Below are 16248 nucleotides of genomic sequence, written 5' to 3' on the forward strand. Positions count from 1 at the left end.
CTCGCTGATAGATCCTTATCAGTTCACTTAGGCACCTTCTCCTCTTCCTCCGCTCCGGTCTGTTGTGGTGTGCCTCAAGGATCAGTTTTAGGCCCTATTCTCTTCTCATTGTATTTGCTCCCTCTAGCGCAATCTTTGAAAAATACAACATCGCCTTCCACTGTTATGCCGATGACATACAGATCTATTTTGAACTTACTGACGACCTTGCTGTGTCCCTGCACTACTTTCAAGAATGCATGCAGGAGGTCAAAGAATGATTCCTGAGTAATTCCCTCGTTTTAAATGATAAGAAGACTGAGACTGTGGTGTTCAACAGTAAAATCCCTCGTGCCCAACTCTGTGCTGCCCTGGGTTCCTTTGCTAGCTCTTCCTGTGACTATGTCAGTAACTTGGGTGTACTGGTGGATAGCTCGCTCAAACTCGATAAGCAAGTGTCTGCTGTAGTGAGATCTAGCTTCCACCAACTGCACCTTATCTCTAAGGCTAGGCATTATGTTCCACACGAGGACCTGGAGAAGCTTATTCACGCTTTTGTGACCTCCAGGTTGGATTATTGTAACTCCTTGTACTACGGTCTTCCCTCTTCTCTTCTTCTTAGACTGCAAACAGTCCAAAATCCAGCAGCCCGCCTCTTGACTGGTACCAGGACATTTTGCCATATTACTCCTGTCCTAGCTAGCTTGCATTGGCTGCCCATAAAGCACCGTATTCAATTTAAAATATTACTCCTTACATTCAAAACTATTAATAAATTAGCGCCAAGTTATCTTAGTGAACTTCTCAAACCACATACTCCTGCTAGAACACTCAGATCTGCTACTCAACTACTTCTGACCCGACCCAGATCTCGACTGAAGTCCCGGGGTGACCGTGCGTTTGCTCTGGCTGCCCCGGTACTGTGGAACACCCTTCCTCTCGACCTCCTCGCATCTGATTCCATTGCACTGTTCAAATCACGACTAAAAACCCACTTATTCAATCTTGCCTTTCCCTCTAGTTAATATTTCTTTTATGATTTTATATCACGCACTTTTATGCTCATTTAAATTCTTGTTTGCTCTGTACCTGTTGCTTTCCTATGTATCAGTGACAGCTACCTGCTTGCATACTTAGTACTTGCTTTGGTCCTATTTCTATTATCCTCCTTCTATTCTCTATGTTACTTGTTAAGCACTTTGGCATACCCTTGGTTTTTAAGTGTGCTTTATAAATAAAGTTTATTATTATTATTATTATTATTATTATTATTATTATTATTATTATTATTAAACAACAGAAACCAGTCCACCTTCTTCTCTGCTCTATAATCCAGTTCTGGTGCTGTTGCAATGACACACAGGGATACGCGTGCTCTCTCATTGTGATGGAGCTAACCAAGGTTGCATTGTTGCTTACATTAGCTGGTAGCTCCAGTTTCACTTTCTCAGCAGGCCTGACTGAAGCATCAACGCTTGGATCAACAGGCACAGAGGAGACGTCAATTTGTAAGCATAGGACAAAAGAAAGGAATCAAAGTATGCACTAATGTCTCACTATAGAACTGCACTATCTCCAAACGCTGGTTCTGATCATCTGGACGTTTTCAGTGGGAGAAACATTTCGTCATCATCAGCTGACGTCTTCAGTCTCAGCAGGTTTCAATCTTACAAACAGGACATGTGCATAATGACTGAAACCAGCCCACTGAGGGAACAATGGGCTGTGAGGTCAGTTCCTTCATCATTATTATGCAAATTCTCATGACTATTGATCACCAACAACCACTGATCAGTAACCATGAGTCCCATTCACAGAGAGTTGGGGAATGGCTGCAATCACAGCATGTAAGATGGTGACAGATGTACCCTTAGGCCCCTCCTCGATTCAGAGATGGTCTTTACCTTTTCACGTGAATGGCCTCCTTGACTCCGCCCTCAAACCAGCGTTCCTCCTGACCTCACAGCCGGTTGTTGAATGGTACTCATGGTCATTGATCAGTGGTCAAGAAATGTTTCTCCTGCTGAAAACATCCAGATGAACAGAATGAACTTTTGGGATTGACTTACCTGGATGATTGAGCATGCATCAAGACATAACTGCATTATGTGTGGCAGTGGCTTGGAGTCCAGAAAGCATTATATGCCAGCTCAAATATTACAGTCAGCATTCATACTAAATCCAATGCCAGGTGAGCATGTCTACACCTGAACAACAGATACCCCGTGCCAGGTGATCATACTGATGCCAGCGGGCTTCCTTAATCACTGGGCACCATCTTACCCACAATCCACTTGGCCTGGCTGCGCCCCATCTGCACTGGCTGCTCCCTTTATACTGGAGTGCAGCCAACAGAGCAGACCACAGCCACACAGTCTGCTGCTACATGTTCTAGAGTTACCTCGGCTTTTATCACTAAAGCTCACAAAAGGATCGGTTCGTTTCCTGCCACTACATCTGATCTGTTACAGTGAAACAGCTTCTATAATACATCTATGTATCTGTACGATCATAAGGACACATTTACTGTATATCACTGCCATCTGCTGACTAAACACATGAACTGCAGCATCACGTAACCACAGCCAGGTTTCTCCTACAGGATCATATATATTATTACCCCTTTGTCTGTGTTCAGAGTATGAAACGCTGTCATGCTGATAACCAGAGTGTCACAAACAGGAGAAGAACTTCAGTTCTTACGACTGATTAAACACAGAGCATCTAAGACCTTGTCTTCCAGTAACACCAGCATACTTCCTTCAACGTGCACATTAAGCACATGTGCAATATTTATGCTGAAAAGCGAGTCCGTTCATTACTCGACTGGGTTACTGTAAATCATTATTATCAGGCTGCTCTTTGTGTTGTTATATCACTGCTGCATCATTAGTGACTGATGGAGTTTTAATGTTGTGGGGCAGGGGTGTCCAACCAGCTATGAGCCAGTCCTGCAGGTTTGAGATCTCACCCTGGGTCAGCACACCTGAATCACATGATTAGTTCATCACCAGGCCTCTGGAGAACTTCAGGATATGTTGAGGAGGTCATTTAGATCAGCTGTGTTGGATCAGGGACACATCTAAAACCTGCAGGACACCGGCCCTCCAGGCCTGGGGTTGGACACCCCTGCTGTAGGGTCTTCACCCTATGAAGTGCTGTAAGTCAGCTGTTATAGTGAGCTGTTGGTATACACAGTCAACTGAAGTGAATGAAACCGGTCATTCTGTTTCATGTTATTGTGTGAATGCCGTGGCCTCTTTATTCTTTCTTCTACCTTATTATTCTAGCTGCTCCGACCTTTGCTGGTTAACTCCTCCCTCAGTTTTCATCCGATTTTCACCATTCAAACTTTAAACTGTTCTGCTCCTTCTGCTGATGCCTACTATATCTTTTGGTGCTCATAACTTTTATACTTTTTGAGATACTAAGCTTTTTATGCCATTTTTGGCCCATTTTGCTGACAGGGACCACATTACCAGTTTTGCTTGCTGGGCTGAGCCGTGTTTTAGCTCAGTGAGATGAGGGCCGGTTCGAATCCCGCTTATGGCAACATTTCCAGAGTGTAAACAGTTCAACTGTTTTCACTCTTTTCAACACAATTTTCAGCTTTTTCACCTCTTTTTAGCACAATTGAGTTTCTTCTGCACAGTGCACATTTTTCTCTCATCATATCTTTGTTTGAGATCAGAACTGGTTTGGCTCAGTGGGATGAGCAGCCGCCGTGAGATTCGGTGGCAAAAGGTTCGAATCCTACATGTGACAATTGCTGGACATCTTCCCTGCTTGCGTGTGTTGCCAGGGCAACTTGTCAACCGAATTTAATACATGTAATCTGCTTCCTTAACGCTGCTTAGTGTACCCTTTCGAATACAACAGTTTTCAGCCAAGAGTTGAGTGTTTTCAGCAGGCAGTTCTCCTTCAGATTCCACTGCACGGCATTCACACGGCATTTTCGCAGGAAATGCAACTTTTTCTAGTTTTATTTCATTTTTAGGGCTACTACAGTGTGAAGCTGTGCTGGGTGAACTGGTCAGAGCCATTATAGGCCTGGGATCGTTGGCCAATGTCAGGAAGCAACTTCAATGATCAAATATACATTGAGCAGCTGGCCAGATGGGCATTGTTCCTGACGTTCCCCCATCCTAAGTACAAAAGCAAACATGTTTTCAGAAAAGAACACGTTAAAGAGTTAAAGTGTGAGCTGTGGGCGTGTTTGGGACTCTGCAGCCGAGCTCTTAGACAGACAGAGCAGCTGAGTGTGTTTGGACATGGCAAACCACAGTGAAGCATCTCTTTAACCCAAGGGTGTGCTCTCAGGCGGTTAGAGGGTCTTGTATGTGATTGTAGTGTTCGTGAGAAAGTTCGTCAGCCTACTGATAGCAGCGCATCGATTCACTCAGTAAAGGAACACGTCTGTGTCCTGAGTGTGCAGAACCCCACCCAGCAGGAAAGCACCAAACGAAGCTGACCGCCCCGACATGCTGTGGTAGACGTCGATCCACAGTGTGGACAGAGGGGAACTCTGTGCTGGGGCAATAATGAGGACTGAAGCTGGGCCAGCCTGAGGTCAGATCAAAGCCTGTGAGCTGAGAGGACATGGCGTTTGAATCTCTCTGATCTTATTTTATCAGCCTTTCCTCTGCTGTGTGAAGCTGTCGACTCCAGAGACAATTATTAGATCAAACTTCAGTGTCGACAGCTCACATCAACTCTGAAATGACTTCTACAAGCACAGGCGCCTCACTTCCTGTGAAAGCTCTGTGTGTGCTGACAGCAGTACAGAGAATGTAACATCTATACAGGCTCATGTAAGTGAACACACACTGATCTGAACACTATAATTATTACAATCAGTACTGTCAGCTGCACACTCCTGCCCTGCATGCTCACATGCTCCCTGCTCTCCTCTATCTTTGCCTGACAGCAGTGAAGCGCACCGTAGGCGCCTGGGCTCATCCTTCATGTACATCTTATTCTTTATGATGTTTGATTCGACAGAGGTGTTCGGTCAGGTGGCCTTCTTCATCCATGTGACCTGGGAGTGCCGGGTCCACTGGCTGTGGCCCCCTGTGGCTACATGAGGTGTGGAAACTCAGCAGAATTTGGTTCTTGTCCTTAAAATGTGAAGCTTTCATAAAGACAAAGGTTTGCTGTTGTTAAAGCTCATTAATGTTAATCCTGAAACCTGATTATGTGCTTATGCGTTGACCATGGGACAGTCTGTGCCTCAGATGCCCTCTAGTGGGAAAAAGGAACTACAAGCAGATTAACTCTGACTCTTTTGAATGTATTAGAGGACTTATACATCATTTATTACTGGGCTGGAAACTACACAAACACAGGGTAGGTGCATTAGGCTCTCATTACAAGTCAATACATCCATACAGCTACTCTGTGGCTGCAAAACACACAGATCACAGCCGCTATCCAGTATAGGAACAGCAGGAATATGACAGGCACACAACAGGAAGACATGCTGCATGTATGCAGGTCACAGAAACGTAGAACAAGGCTCCAAAGATCACACATTAGAGAAGAACAAAGCTGTCCAATCACTGTTGTTCTTTAGCGTCCACATGAACCTGCTGCTGCATGTCCTCAGTGCTGTAACCTCAATACAGAAGGTTTATACACAAAGCACTGGGCTGATCAGCATCCACCACAGCTAGTTACGTCATATGAGACATAATAATCAATCGTGATCATTGACACACTGTTAGCTGCCAGCCTGAGGCAGTGCGTGCTCTGTTAACACTGTTAGGACACAGACACTGGTCAGCACCGCTGATGACTCCTCACACAGCTGGGACAGGCTTACCAATGCTCTATAACACACAGCTAAGTTTCTTCTGAGTGGACGAACATGACAAAGTGCTGTTTGATAGCTGCTGTTGGCGAACACCACACAAACTCCTCTAAATCGGCTTTCCGATGTGATGCAGTTCCGGCGCTCACGGCCATACCTGCCTCGCTGTGCGCACAGGCTGCAGACCCGGGGCCTAAGTTGAAGCCCTTTAAATGTCCTCGTTCGGTCGTCCTCTGCAATGACACCTCCTCTCCCACATCACACAAAGGCCTCTGCAGATGCACACAGCCAGGCTGGGACGCTCAGCTCCGCAGACTATCTTTATTTGCAATTTGCGCAGAGCAGCAGAAATCCCACAAAACCGCAGCATCATCCAGAAAATGCGCAGAGAGAAGCGCGGTGGGGGAGGGGGGGGGGGGTATCTGGCGCACCGAGTGGCCGGTAAACGATGCAAATTACGTGTAAACTGCGCTCCGAGCCCCTGGGACGTGGCTCAGGCTGCAGCATTTTTCACATCATCGGTTCTCCTCGGGATCCAGTGCGGCCGGAACCAGGACACCACCCGATGCGTCAGCGCTATGGGAGCCACGACTATGCCCATCATAGAGCCTCCATCACGGTGGAAAGTACAAACGGTCCGCTTACCTGCGATTGTCAGCCGCTCCACTTTCCGCTTCACCACCGGGCACCGTCAGCTCGGCATCAGAAAACTATCCACCTCCTCCTCTGTGCTCTTTCTCGTTAATGCAGTGCAGGGCTCTCCTCCGGCTCGCTCCCTCTCCGTTGTGGTCTCCGCACCTCCTCCCTCCTTGTCTGCGCTCTCTCGGGTCTGCTAGCGAGCATCCGGGTGTGCAGATGTGTGCACATGGAGCTGATGGGCAGGTGGTGGAGCTGGAGGACAAAGAAAAGAGGGAGAATTCAAAGTGCAAAAGATGAGAGAGGTTTGATTTTTGTGACAGGGTTCAAGCAAAAACTAGGCGCGTGCATGTGCTGGCTTTATTCTACTTTGACAGTTTGTAGGGCAGGCAAAGGAAAACATTTACATTTTAGAAGCTTTTGCTATAATGGACATACAGAATGATAAGAAACGTCAGATACAACCCCCATCTCTACACAGCGCAGCAGCAAGCAGCACGGCTTGAAGTAACGCTGTATGGCAGTGCTGTCATTTTGGCCTTCAAATCAATCTGCTGAGCTTGAAGGAGAGGTCAAAGGTCAAATGGGATACAGTAGACCTGTAAGAATCAGCAGCTCTTTAGTGGGCTGGACGCAGATGTGTGAGGCTCTCTGATGTAACTGTGAAGCTGAACACCTTCATCTTCTGTCAGTGCGGCAGCAGCCCGGGTGGCTAACACACTGTCGTCTATGTTAGCTAACTAGTGACAGCATCCATAACTGAGTGACTCACACTGAAGCTGAGAATAGGTGTGAGGGCGTGGCTTTAGTGCCGCAACAGTGAGTCCATGTTAAGACAACATTAACACAGGTAATCTGGGCAGCATTGCTCACATGAGAGCACAGGTGTAGACCACTAAGTGCCTGGAAATATTTGTTTTTGTATGTCAATCATTGTGGAACTAAACTCGTGAGTCAGTGAGCATTTTATTCAGTGCCAGAGAAAGTGAGAAGCACTGAACCTTGAGGTGGACACTGATCCTCGCAGCTGCAGGAATACCAGCCCATAAAACGCAGCATCTTAATATCCATGCAATACGTGATGGTGCTGTCAGGGAGCTGTTACAAGGACCAAACCAATGACACTGAACCAGCTGACCTCCACAGAGCCCCCGTACATCACATTCATTTATTTCAGCCTCTACACATGACTCACGGTTCAGCACTGCAACTCTTTAGGAAGTCTGACACGTTGTGTTGTATTTGTAGACGCTAAAAAAGTAAGTGGATACACAGTTTTATGGGCTCTGCATAGAACTGCAGTGCATTCTGGGTGTTCAACCAAAACCAGGACCGATGCCAACAGCAAACAAAGAGGGAAATATACCAGTGAAGTCTGACACACAGTGTGACGCTAACGATGAGGAACGTTCTTAGAAGAAATTCAGAGTGATGGGAACATAAGGTGCCTCGATTTATAGGAAACACCATACTGTGCTATACTCGTGACCCGTCACCTGCAAACAAGGGCACAGTTATAAACCAGTTCCAGCTCTCATGGAGACGTGGTGGAGCCAGTCAGGCACCACTGGTTCTGTAATACATGCAGAGCATCTCCTCACCCTGGACTCAAAGTCAGCGTCACTGTCCTGTGTACAGTCATACACAGAATCTGAAGCCCTCAGTGGACACTAAAACAATATAAAGACTCACTCTTTTTACAGTTTATTTTACACAATAGTTCATATTCTGCTGTGATCAGTTTACTTGTTTACATTTTTACATCCCATTGCACATATTTAATAGTATTTAATACTGCAATGTAGTAGTTTCGACATTTATTACAGCAGTGTTTGTGTTTGCATACATCCTTCACATTACTGCCACCTTCTGGCTGCAGTCAGCAAAATCCTGCTGCTCACATACAAGGTCTTAAATAATCAGGCCCCATCTTATCTTAATGACCTTGTAGTACCATATCACCCTATTAGAGCACTTCGCTCTCGCTCTGCAGGCCTACTTGTTGTTCCTAGAGTATTTAAAAGTAGAATGGGAGGCAGAGCCTTCAGTTTTCAGGCCCCTCTTCTGTGGAACCAGCTTCCAGTTTGGATTCAGGAGACAGACACTATCTCTACTTTCAAGATTAGGCTTCAAACTTTCCTTTTTGCTAAAGCATATAGTTAGGGCTGGACCAGGTGACCCTGAATCCTCCCTTAGTTATGCTGCAATAGACGTAGGCTGCCGGGGGATTCCCATGATGCACTGGGTGTTTCTTCTTCACTCACTATGTATTAACAGACCTCTCTGCATTGAATCATATCTGTTATTAATCTCTGTCTCTCTTCCACAGCATGTCTTTATCCTGTCTTCCTTCTCTCACCCCAACCAATCACAGCAGATGGCCCGCCCCCTCCCTGAGCCTGGTTCTGCTGGAGGTTTCTTCCTGTTAAAAGGGAGTTTTTCCTTCCCACTGTCGCCAAAGTGCTTGCTCATCTTATTGTAGGGTCATTACCTTACAGCAGGGGTGCCCAATCCCGGTCCCCGAGAGCTACCGTCCTGCAGCTTTTAGATGCATCCTTGTTCCCACACACCCGAATCAAATGAATGGCTTGTTATCAGGCCTTTGCCAAACACGATGGCATGCTGAAGAGGTAATCAAACCATTTGATTCAGCTGTGTTGGAGTAGGGATGCATCTAAAAGCTGCAGGATAGTAGCTCTCGAGGACTGGGATTGGGCAGCCCTGCCTTACAGTATAAGGTGCAGTGAGGTGACTGTGGTGATTTGGTGCTACATAAATACAAAGCGACCTGAGAGCTGACAAAGCTCCGTCACTGCTGGTTTTCAGTCAGATCTGGGGGGCAGCTGGTCCATGGACAGCTTACACAGTGGGGTATGTGTGAGTATGTGTGAGCCGAACCTTCACCCCTGCTGAGCATCCATGCAGGCAGGGGCGGGACTTTGTTTCGATGGGCACACCAGGCAGCCAATCACATGCAAAGACAGACTGGGATCATACCATTATGTGAAAGAAGAAAGGGGGGCAGACGTTCTGAAGACGGGGAGTGTAGCGGTCCAGGTCCACAGAGAGACGGGGAGCTGGGTAAAGTCATTTTCCACTGTGGAGGACAAACACTTTCAAACTTGTCCATCACAGCAACACAAACTGCCTCCTTTAAAAAGACTCGATGTGCAGTTCAGTATTGACAGTGACATCACATGAAGTGCATATAAAGTGTGTCTGAATGGCAGAGATGCAGACATGTGTGCATGTAGCACAGAGCCATGGCTCAGTGTCTGAGTGAGCTTGAAGCCGTTTATGATTCTGAACCACAAACAAGCTCAAACTTTGGACTTTGAAGCCTCTGTTTTTCACTCTGCACTGCAGAAATGTCAGGTTTTTACAACTACAGGTAACAAAAGAAAACAAAAAGCTAATAAAACTGGACAGTAAGGACAATGAGCCACACATCAGCTGACAGACCAGAGAAACCAGTTTGTGACAGCTTGTCAGTCTGGTGGACAGGCTCTCCTCCACACTGTTCTCATTCATAAAGTGCTTACAGAGCTGAGCATTGGAGAGTGGACAGTACGTCCTCGGCTCATCATAAACTCATTGTGGCAGAACAAAAGTTGATAGGTTTGTAGCTTGAACCTATTCGCTGGAACGTTGAGGACAATATAATTACACAGCAAGCAAGACACGAGTAGGCAAAGTTCTTCATGTTTCTCGTGCACGGGAGAGACCGGACAGACGCCGTTCCTTCGCTTGACCCCAGTTGCTCTCGTCCGTTCCCCCGTAACACTGCTCTTTTATTGAGGTTACGTGAATATGCATAGGTTCATTAACATATGACGTCTACATACACACAAAGAGTACCGTGTGTGTGTGTGTGTGTGTGTGTGAGGTCCAGATGTGACCCTGTGAAGACTCCCCAAAGCTGGTGCCAGGAGTCTAGCGGTCCATCTGAACAAAAGGCTCTTATACTTAAACAGATGTACGTGTGTTTGCTAAAGCATATATCAGCAAGAGAAGATACGACCTCTCCTAGGAGGTGTGATCTATGCCAGAACACTCTGTAGAGGGAGTGAACGCACTCTCCTCTTCATGCTACACAGAGTTGTTACAGACCTCCTAGGATGAGACATTCTTTCAATCTACAAATGATTATACACTTCTAAGCACATATGAGTAAATATTTCTAAGCATGAATGACAATCAACAATACAAAACCTAACAAAAGTGACTCTTATTGCTCCTGTCAACATGAACCAATGTAAAAATATTGGCCACAGCCACCCAGCCTGCTGACGTCTCGTTCTGCACTGACAGAAGATGAACGTGTTTTTAAAACGGATTTGTTGAAGCCAGCTTCACAGTTACATCAGAGGGCGGGGCTCCACTACGCACACCAGCCTTCATACGCTTTCATGTCACAGGTCATGAAGGGAGCTGCTGTAACAAACCTGGCTGATGGAGGCCAGCCTCCCAGGCTGCTCCGCTCGGTTTCTGTCAGAGATCAGCAGGGTGGACGATTCTGAGCACTTAGAGCTGGGAGAGGCACCACTCCCACTTCACCTCCATCTGAACTGAACATCCCATGGTGGGCCATGCTCATGAGATCTGAGCTTAGGAGTATTTAATCAGAGAGCCAGCCCAGGCCCTGGATCCTGACGATCCACAGGCTGTATTTAATATTTACAACTTCAAATGAAATCAGAGACGTTTCCAAACTGGAGAAACAAAGAATTTAAACTGGATGTCATTTTAATGACAGTGTTGAAAGTAATGATTGGACTGGTGGTGAGGTGTGCGTGTTCCAGTAGGACAGGGGTGGGCACTCTCAGTCCACGAGGGCCGGTGTCCTGCAGGTTTTAGAGCTCACCTTGGGTCAACACACCTGAATCACATGATTAGTTCGTTACCAGGCCTCTGGGGAACTGCAGGACATGTTGGCTGTGTCCCAATTCAGAGACTGCACGCTTGAAGCACGCATTTTAAGTGCGATTACGTCACCGCCACGCGACGACGGCTGTCCCAATTTGAAGTGTACTTCAAATACGCCTCGGTTTCCCCAAATATCAAGCGTGGTCCGGTGCACGCTTCGTGGTCCCATATATCCCACAATTCATAGTGCGGCGGTGGGTGTGGATAATTTTGCGGCAAAATACGGCAGAAGGGAGCGGCCGAAGAGTGAACTGTCAGAAAGAAGTACTGAATATGACATTGTTACGAGTTCAAAAATTGGGGATGGAGACAAGAGGAAAAACCACAATACCGGTAACAACACTGGTCCGGCCGGGTTGAGTCAAACCATGATTTTAATAGTCACACGCGTGGGAGATGGACACCGTACGCAGACAGCATCAGATCTCAAAATGGTGGAGCATTGATCAAACTCTCTCTGGTGCCCCCACCTTATCATAAAAGCCTAAACATTCACATGCTTTCTCTCACACGGCGCCTAAGCTACGACCTTGGCTCCCAGTTTATCTGCTCCTGCTGAGATGGGGCAGAAAACTCCAGCATATTCTGTTCTCTTCTAATCAGACAAATAAGGCGATGACTCTCTGCAAACAGTATTTCTTATAACATCATAAAACAATATCATTCATCCACAATAAATCAGCAGTCTAATGTAATGCAAATCAGTTTAATTAATGCAATAGTTATCAGCTTCTTCTAATTCAGGAGAATAATGCAAACTAAAACTACATAATACTTCACAATCTTTAGTTAGGGGCATAACATGGCATAAAATAATATTATAATTTAACAACGTCACTTATTTATGTGCGAATGTTTAATAATGAAGAACATTAAACATTACTGTTGGTCACATGTCAGCAAAGTCATGTGACATTAGTGACGTTTGTACTAACTTGGTTTTAAAGCCTTTAAAATATACGCCGTTCAATAGTCGACCTTAATCTGACAGAGACTGTGATGATTTCATGGATAATTAAAGTCAGTCATATATCCACAAACACAACAAGCTGAAAGTCAGTGATGCTGCTCGGTTTGCAGTCCTGAACATCACGGCACAAGCAGGATTCACTGCACTGTTAATGTGAGCTGTGTTATATTGCTGCCTCTGTTCGGTGGTGTCGAGCCAAACGCACTTTAACGTGTGTTTGAACGAGCTGACGGTTCACTCGTTAAGCTGAAAGAAAGATGCTTTAATCACAGCAGTCACACATGTGTCCACTGCACCATACTCAACTAATCAAAGTGATGTCATGATAAAAATGAATGAACAACAAAACATTTTTCTCCTTCATTTCTGTCAAACAAAGCTGAATATAACATTTCTCACGGTTAGTATTAAGGTTGCTAGGCAACCTGAACAGCGCGACGGAGGCTAGACCGTCCCATTTCACAAGCCTCTCACTTCCGCACTTCTCGTACTTCCTAGTACGCACCGTACGTAGTGCGCGTACTTCAAGCGTGCAGACCCTGAATTGGGACACAGCCGTTGAGGAGCTACTGTAGCCATTTAAATCAGCTGTGTTGGTTGGAGGACACAAAGCCTGCAGGGACACCGGCCCTCGTGGACTGAGTAGGATGTCATGTTCTCAGATTGCCACACTGAGCCTTCCACAGACAGTGCAGAGAAGGAAACAAAGCATTATGAACCATGTTCAGGAACGGTCTGTGGCCTTAGAAACAGCACGGCTAATTCTCACAATAATACAAAGATACAAAAGTGCAGCATTGAAAGAGAAGACAAAGGAGACATGGTTTACTCTCCCATCTTTAATGTCCAGCCTCGCCTGTCTGCGTAGCTACAACTACACTCATTAACACCAGCACACGTCACCGCATCTGCAGTTGTCATGTTTATTGCACAACAAGACACAAGCACACACCACCACTGTACACCACTAGAAGAAACAGTTCTTGGTGTTTACACATGAAGCGGGTTCCTACTGGGACAACTTGCAGTGTGGCGCTCGGCTCCAGCCGGCCCTCTCTCTGGTGTGAAGCCTGAAGTGGGTGTTAAGATGAGCTGACTGGTTGAAGCATTTCCCGCAGACGTGGCAGCGGAAAGGCTTCTCTCCGGTGTGGATGCGGTGGTGCCTCTTCAACATGCTCACGGTGGTGAAGCTCTTCCGGCACACCGCACAGCTGTATGGCTTCTCTTTGGTGTGCCAGCGCATGTGGACCTCCAGCTGGCAGGCAAAGTTGAAGCCCTTCCCGCACTCATTGCAGCTGTGCCACCTCTGGATGCTCTGGCTCGGATGATGGGGCCGCGATGACGACGCCTTCAGAGACTTTACATTTTTAATCTGCAGTATGTGAGCACTTTGCTTTCCGTTTGAGCGCAGCAGCCCCTTCACCTGCTGCTCATTTCTCACAGTCCTGTGTGTCTTTGCAGCGGTGGCACGAGAATCACTCTGAGCTGCGTTAGCGGCCGCTGGCAGGCTGTTACAGCACTGCTGCTTCCTGCTGTCCTCCCCGTCCGTCTCCGTCTTCACCTCTGGGGATGTAAGCGGAGGCAGCGAGGCGGTTTGGGCAGGTGGAGCATTTAACCTCAGCGGCTCAACGCTCCTGCAGTTTCCTTCCTCAGAGTTGCTTAGCTGGTGCGAGCAGTGACTTTGAGCGTTTCTTTGTTCATCTTTGACGTGTGACCCTGCACTCCTTCCACACTCAGACGCACAGAGCTGACCGTCTTCCTGGGCCTGAGAGTGGGGTTCTGAAAGGTGACAGACATCACAGTCATGCTGGGTGGATTTATGCACGGTCAGTGAACACTACGATTCACAGTGGTGCTGTAGTGGACGCACAAATCTGCACATGTGAAGATGGCTGAAGCTGGAAACACGTTGAACACTGACTGTAAGTAAAAGCACTTTAATGCTGTATTTGCCTCCTTCCTCATTTTCTTTAAACACGCGTCACGTTTCAGATCATCACACCAAATGTGTCACCTTCGGCATCACTGAGGAGCACCTGGAAACACTCATCTACCTGCTTCGCTCTGCTTCTCCTGTTCTTTGCATCACTACCCACGCTCGGTACTCTTGCTCTAGTCCAATCATCTTCTCGCCCGCATTCTTTGAGCCAATCAGCCTCCGCTTTGCATGCTTTAAATCTGTGCTCTCTGCCATTCAGACAACCCTCCTCGTCAGCCTCATTCTTCATCTTCACTACCACTGCATCCTGTCCTACATCCTATCTGCCATGATCGTGATCAGAGTCTAATCATTCATTTCTCTATCTCAGTGAATCATGTTCAGTTCTTCCAAGTGATCTGCCCTTATTGAACTTTAATAAGTAAATATAAACACTGTCTTGTTTTAAAGGGGGGAAGCTATCCAAGCCGAGCTGGCTCTAATAAACTAATGGATGTGTGACCCTGAGTGTTTCACAGCCTCAAGTCATTTATCACAGCAAAGCACAGTACTGGGATTAATGCTGATGAATAATATAGCGTAGTGCAAAGACACACACTCTTACACTCTGAGGCGATGGATGCTGCTATAAACAGAAATTTCTTTCGACTGATATACAGTTGGGGTCAGTGTAAGGGTGTCTAACAGATACACCCTACACATGTTGACTGGACACACACAGATTGTGCAGTTAGAGTGTGTCTCCCTGGTGTCTGGAGGTCTATCTACAGAAACGTGTTTCACAGGGACAAACTGAACGTTTTGGTTTCCAGCACACAAACCTTTTGCGATCTGCAACAACCAGAGTAAAAATTGTGAACGCAGTATTATTAATTGACGTGAGTCGAGTTCACACAGACGTGACTATGGTCTCGTTACACACAACGTCCTCGGTTTGTTGAAATAATCCCGTCCACACACTGGTCGCTACTGTACCGACACTCATCTTTCACTAAAGTCAAACGTCACTGTTTCCACGTCAAGGTGGTTAGAAAGGAGGCGGAGTCAACTGGACCCGCTCTCCCTACCCAGTGCGCGCTCCCGACGCAGGGGAAACCAGTTCTGTCGGGGATACCTACCCTCCCTACGACACCGGCACTGGGCATCAGTTAAAATCTTAACAACCAGGTTAAACGACTAGTACGTCTGGTACTGACTAGCGAAAACAGCGACGGTTAGCGATCACGTGTCTGGCTGTTTGAAACTGGCTCCTCAGGAAACTCTCTGACGTCATGTTTGTAGTCATCAGCCTGGGTTTAGCTGATTTTTACAGGTTAAACTACCAACAGTGTTGTTTCCAAACCCCAAAGAGCAAACTGACTTCGTGTGTCTGTGCTAGCACACCTGTGGGTAGCAGCGGTAGCTCCCACATAGCTCTATGTGGGAGCTACCGCTGGGACACTTGCGCTGGTTTTTACCAGTGAGCGCCGTGAGCCGATGCTCTTCACCTGACTGCAGCAGTAGCCGCTGGACGGCCACATTCAGGAGCCGTTTGAGTCGCTCGTTCTCCTCCTTGGAGCGCAGGATTTCACTCTGGTACTCCACCACCGTGTCTTTTACGGCGCGAAAAATGTCTTCGGCCGCCGCCGTGAGCCTGTCGTTCAGAAACACGTTGAGGAGCTCCAGCTTGGTCATGTTTTCAACCGCTTTCTCTCAGGACTCGGTGTCCTTCTGTTTACATCCTCTCCGACGGAAGCTAAGATACACCGGCTTCTGCGAGCTGTGTGACGCCACCTGCTGCCTGGTGGCGTCACTTCCGCTTCGCCTTCTTCTTCTTCGACGTGTTTTTGGCGGTTGGCAAACAACAATGCGGTGCACTACCGCCACCAACTGGCTTGGAGGGTGGACCAGAATTCGCTCATACCAAATAATCAAAAATGAATGATCAAAAAAATACTACTATATCGTCATGTCTCTGCATACAAATTAGTCTTAGGAACTGAAATAAAG

General features: G+C 46.8%; 2 protein-coding genes across 4 annotated transcripts in view; both read right to left on the reverse strand.

Moving 5' to 3' along the window:
* Nucleotides 1–6647, reverse strand: part of nfasca (neurofascin homolog (chicken) a) — a 174574-nt gene extending 167927 nt beyond the window's left edge. The window contains exon 1 of one of the 2 annotated variants that reach the window (XM_014410352.3): nt 6434–6647. The gene's annotated coding sequence lies outside the window, so the exon portion shown is untranslated. The remainder of the gene's footprint in view (nt 1–6433) is intronic. The other variant, XM_014410364.3, reaches the window with a different exon arrangement.
* A 6497-nt stretch (nt 6648–13144) lies between these two features.
* LOC101478572 (uncharacterized) lies at nt 13145–16069 on the reverse strand. Of its 2 annotated transcripts, none has more exons than XM_004571439.2 (2): nt 15747–16069; nt 13145–14099 (listed from the first exon to the last, which is right to left on the reverse strand). In XM_004571439.2, the coding sequence occupies exons 1-2, from the start codon at nt 15931–15933 to the stop codon at nt 13330–13332; spliced, it is 957 nt and encodes a 318-aa protein (XP_004571496.1). In that variant the 5' UTR covers nt 15934–16069; the 3' UTR covers nt 13145–13329. The 2 variants fall into 2 exon arrangements, with proteins under 2 accessions (XP_004571496.1, XP_004571495.1); XM_004571438.2 differs by having other exon boundaries at nt 15717–16069.
* Nucleotides 16070–16248: the final 179 nt, after the last annotated feature.

The sequence above is a fragment of the Maylandia zebra genome, linkage group LG5, assembly GCF_041146795.1.
Source record: "Maylandia zebra isolate NMK-2024a linkage group LG5, Mzebra_GT3a, whole genome shotgun sequence".
Lineage (NCBI taxonomy): Eukaryota > Metazoa > Chordata > Actinopteri > Cichliformes > Cichlidae > Maylandia > Maylandia zebra.

Coding starts and splice junctions, on each gene's coding strand:
- LOC101478572 (XM_004571438.2), bottom strand. CDS start 15,933: ATGACCAAGCTGGAGCTCCTCAACGTGTTTCTGAACGACAGGCTCACG. Junction 14,100..15,716: donor TCGGCTCACGGCGCTCACTG/GTAAAAACCAGC, acceptor GTCACCTTTCAG/AACCCCACTCTCAGGCCCAG.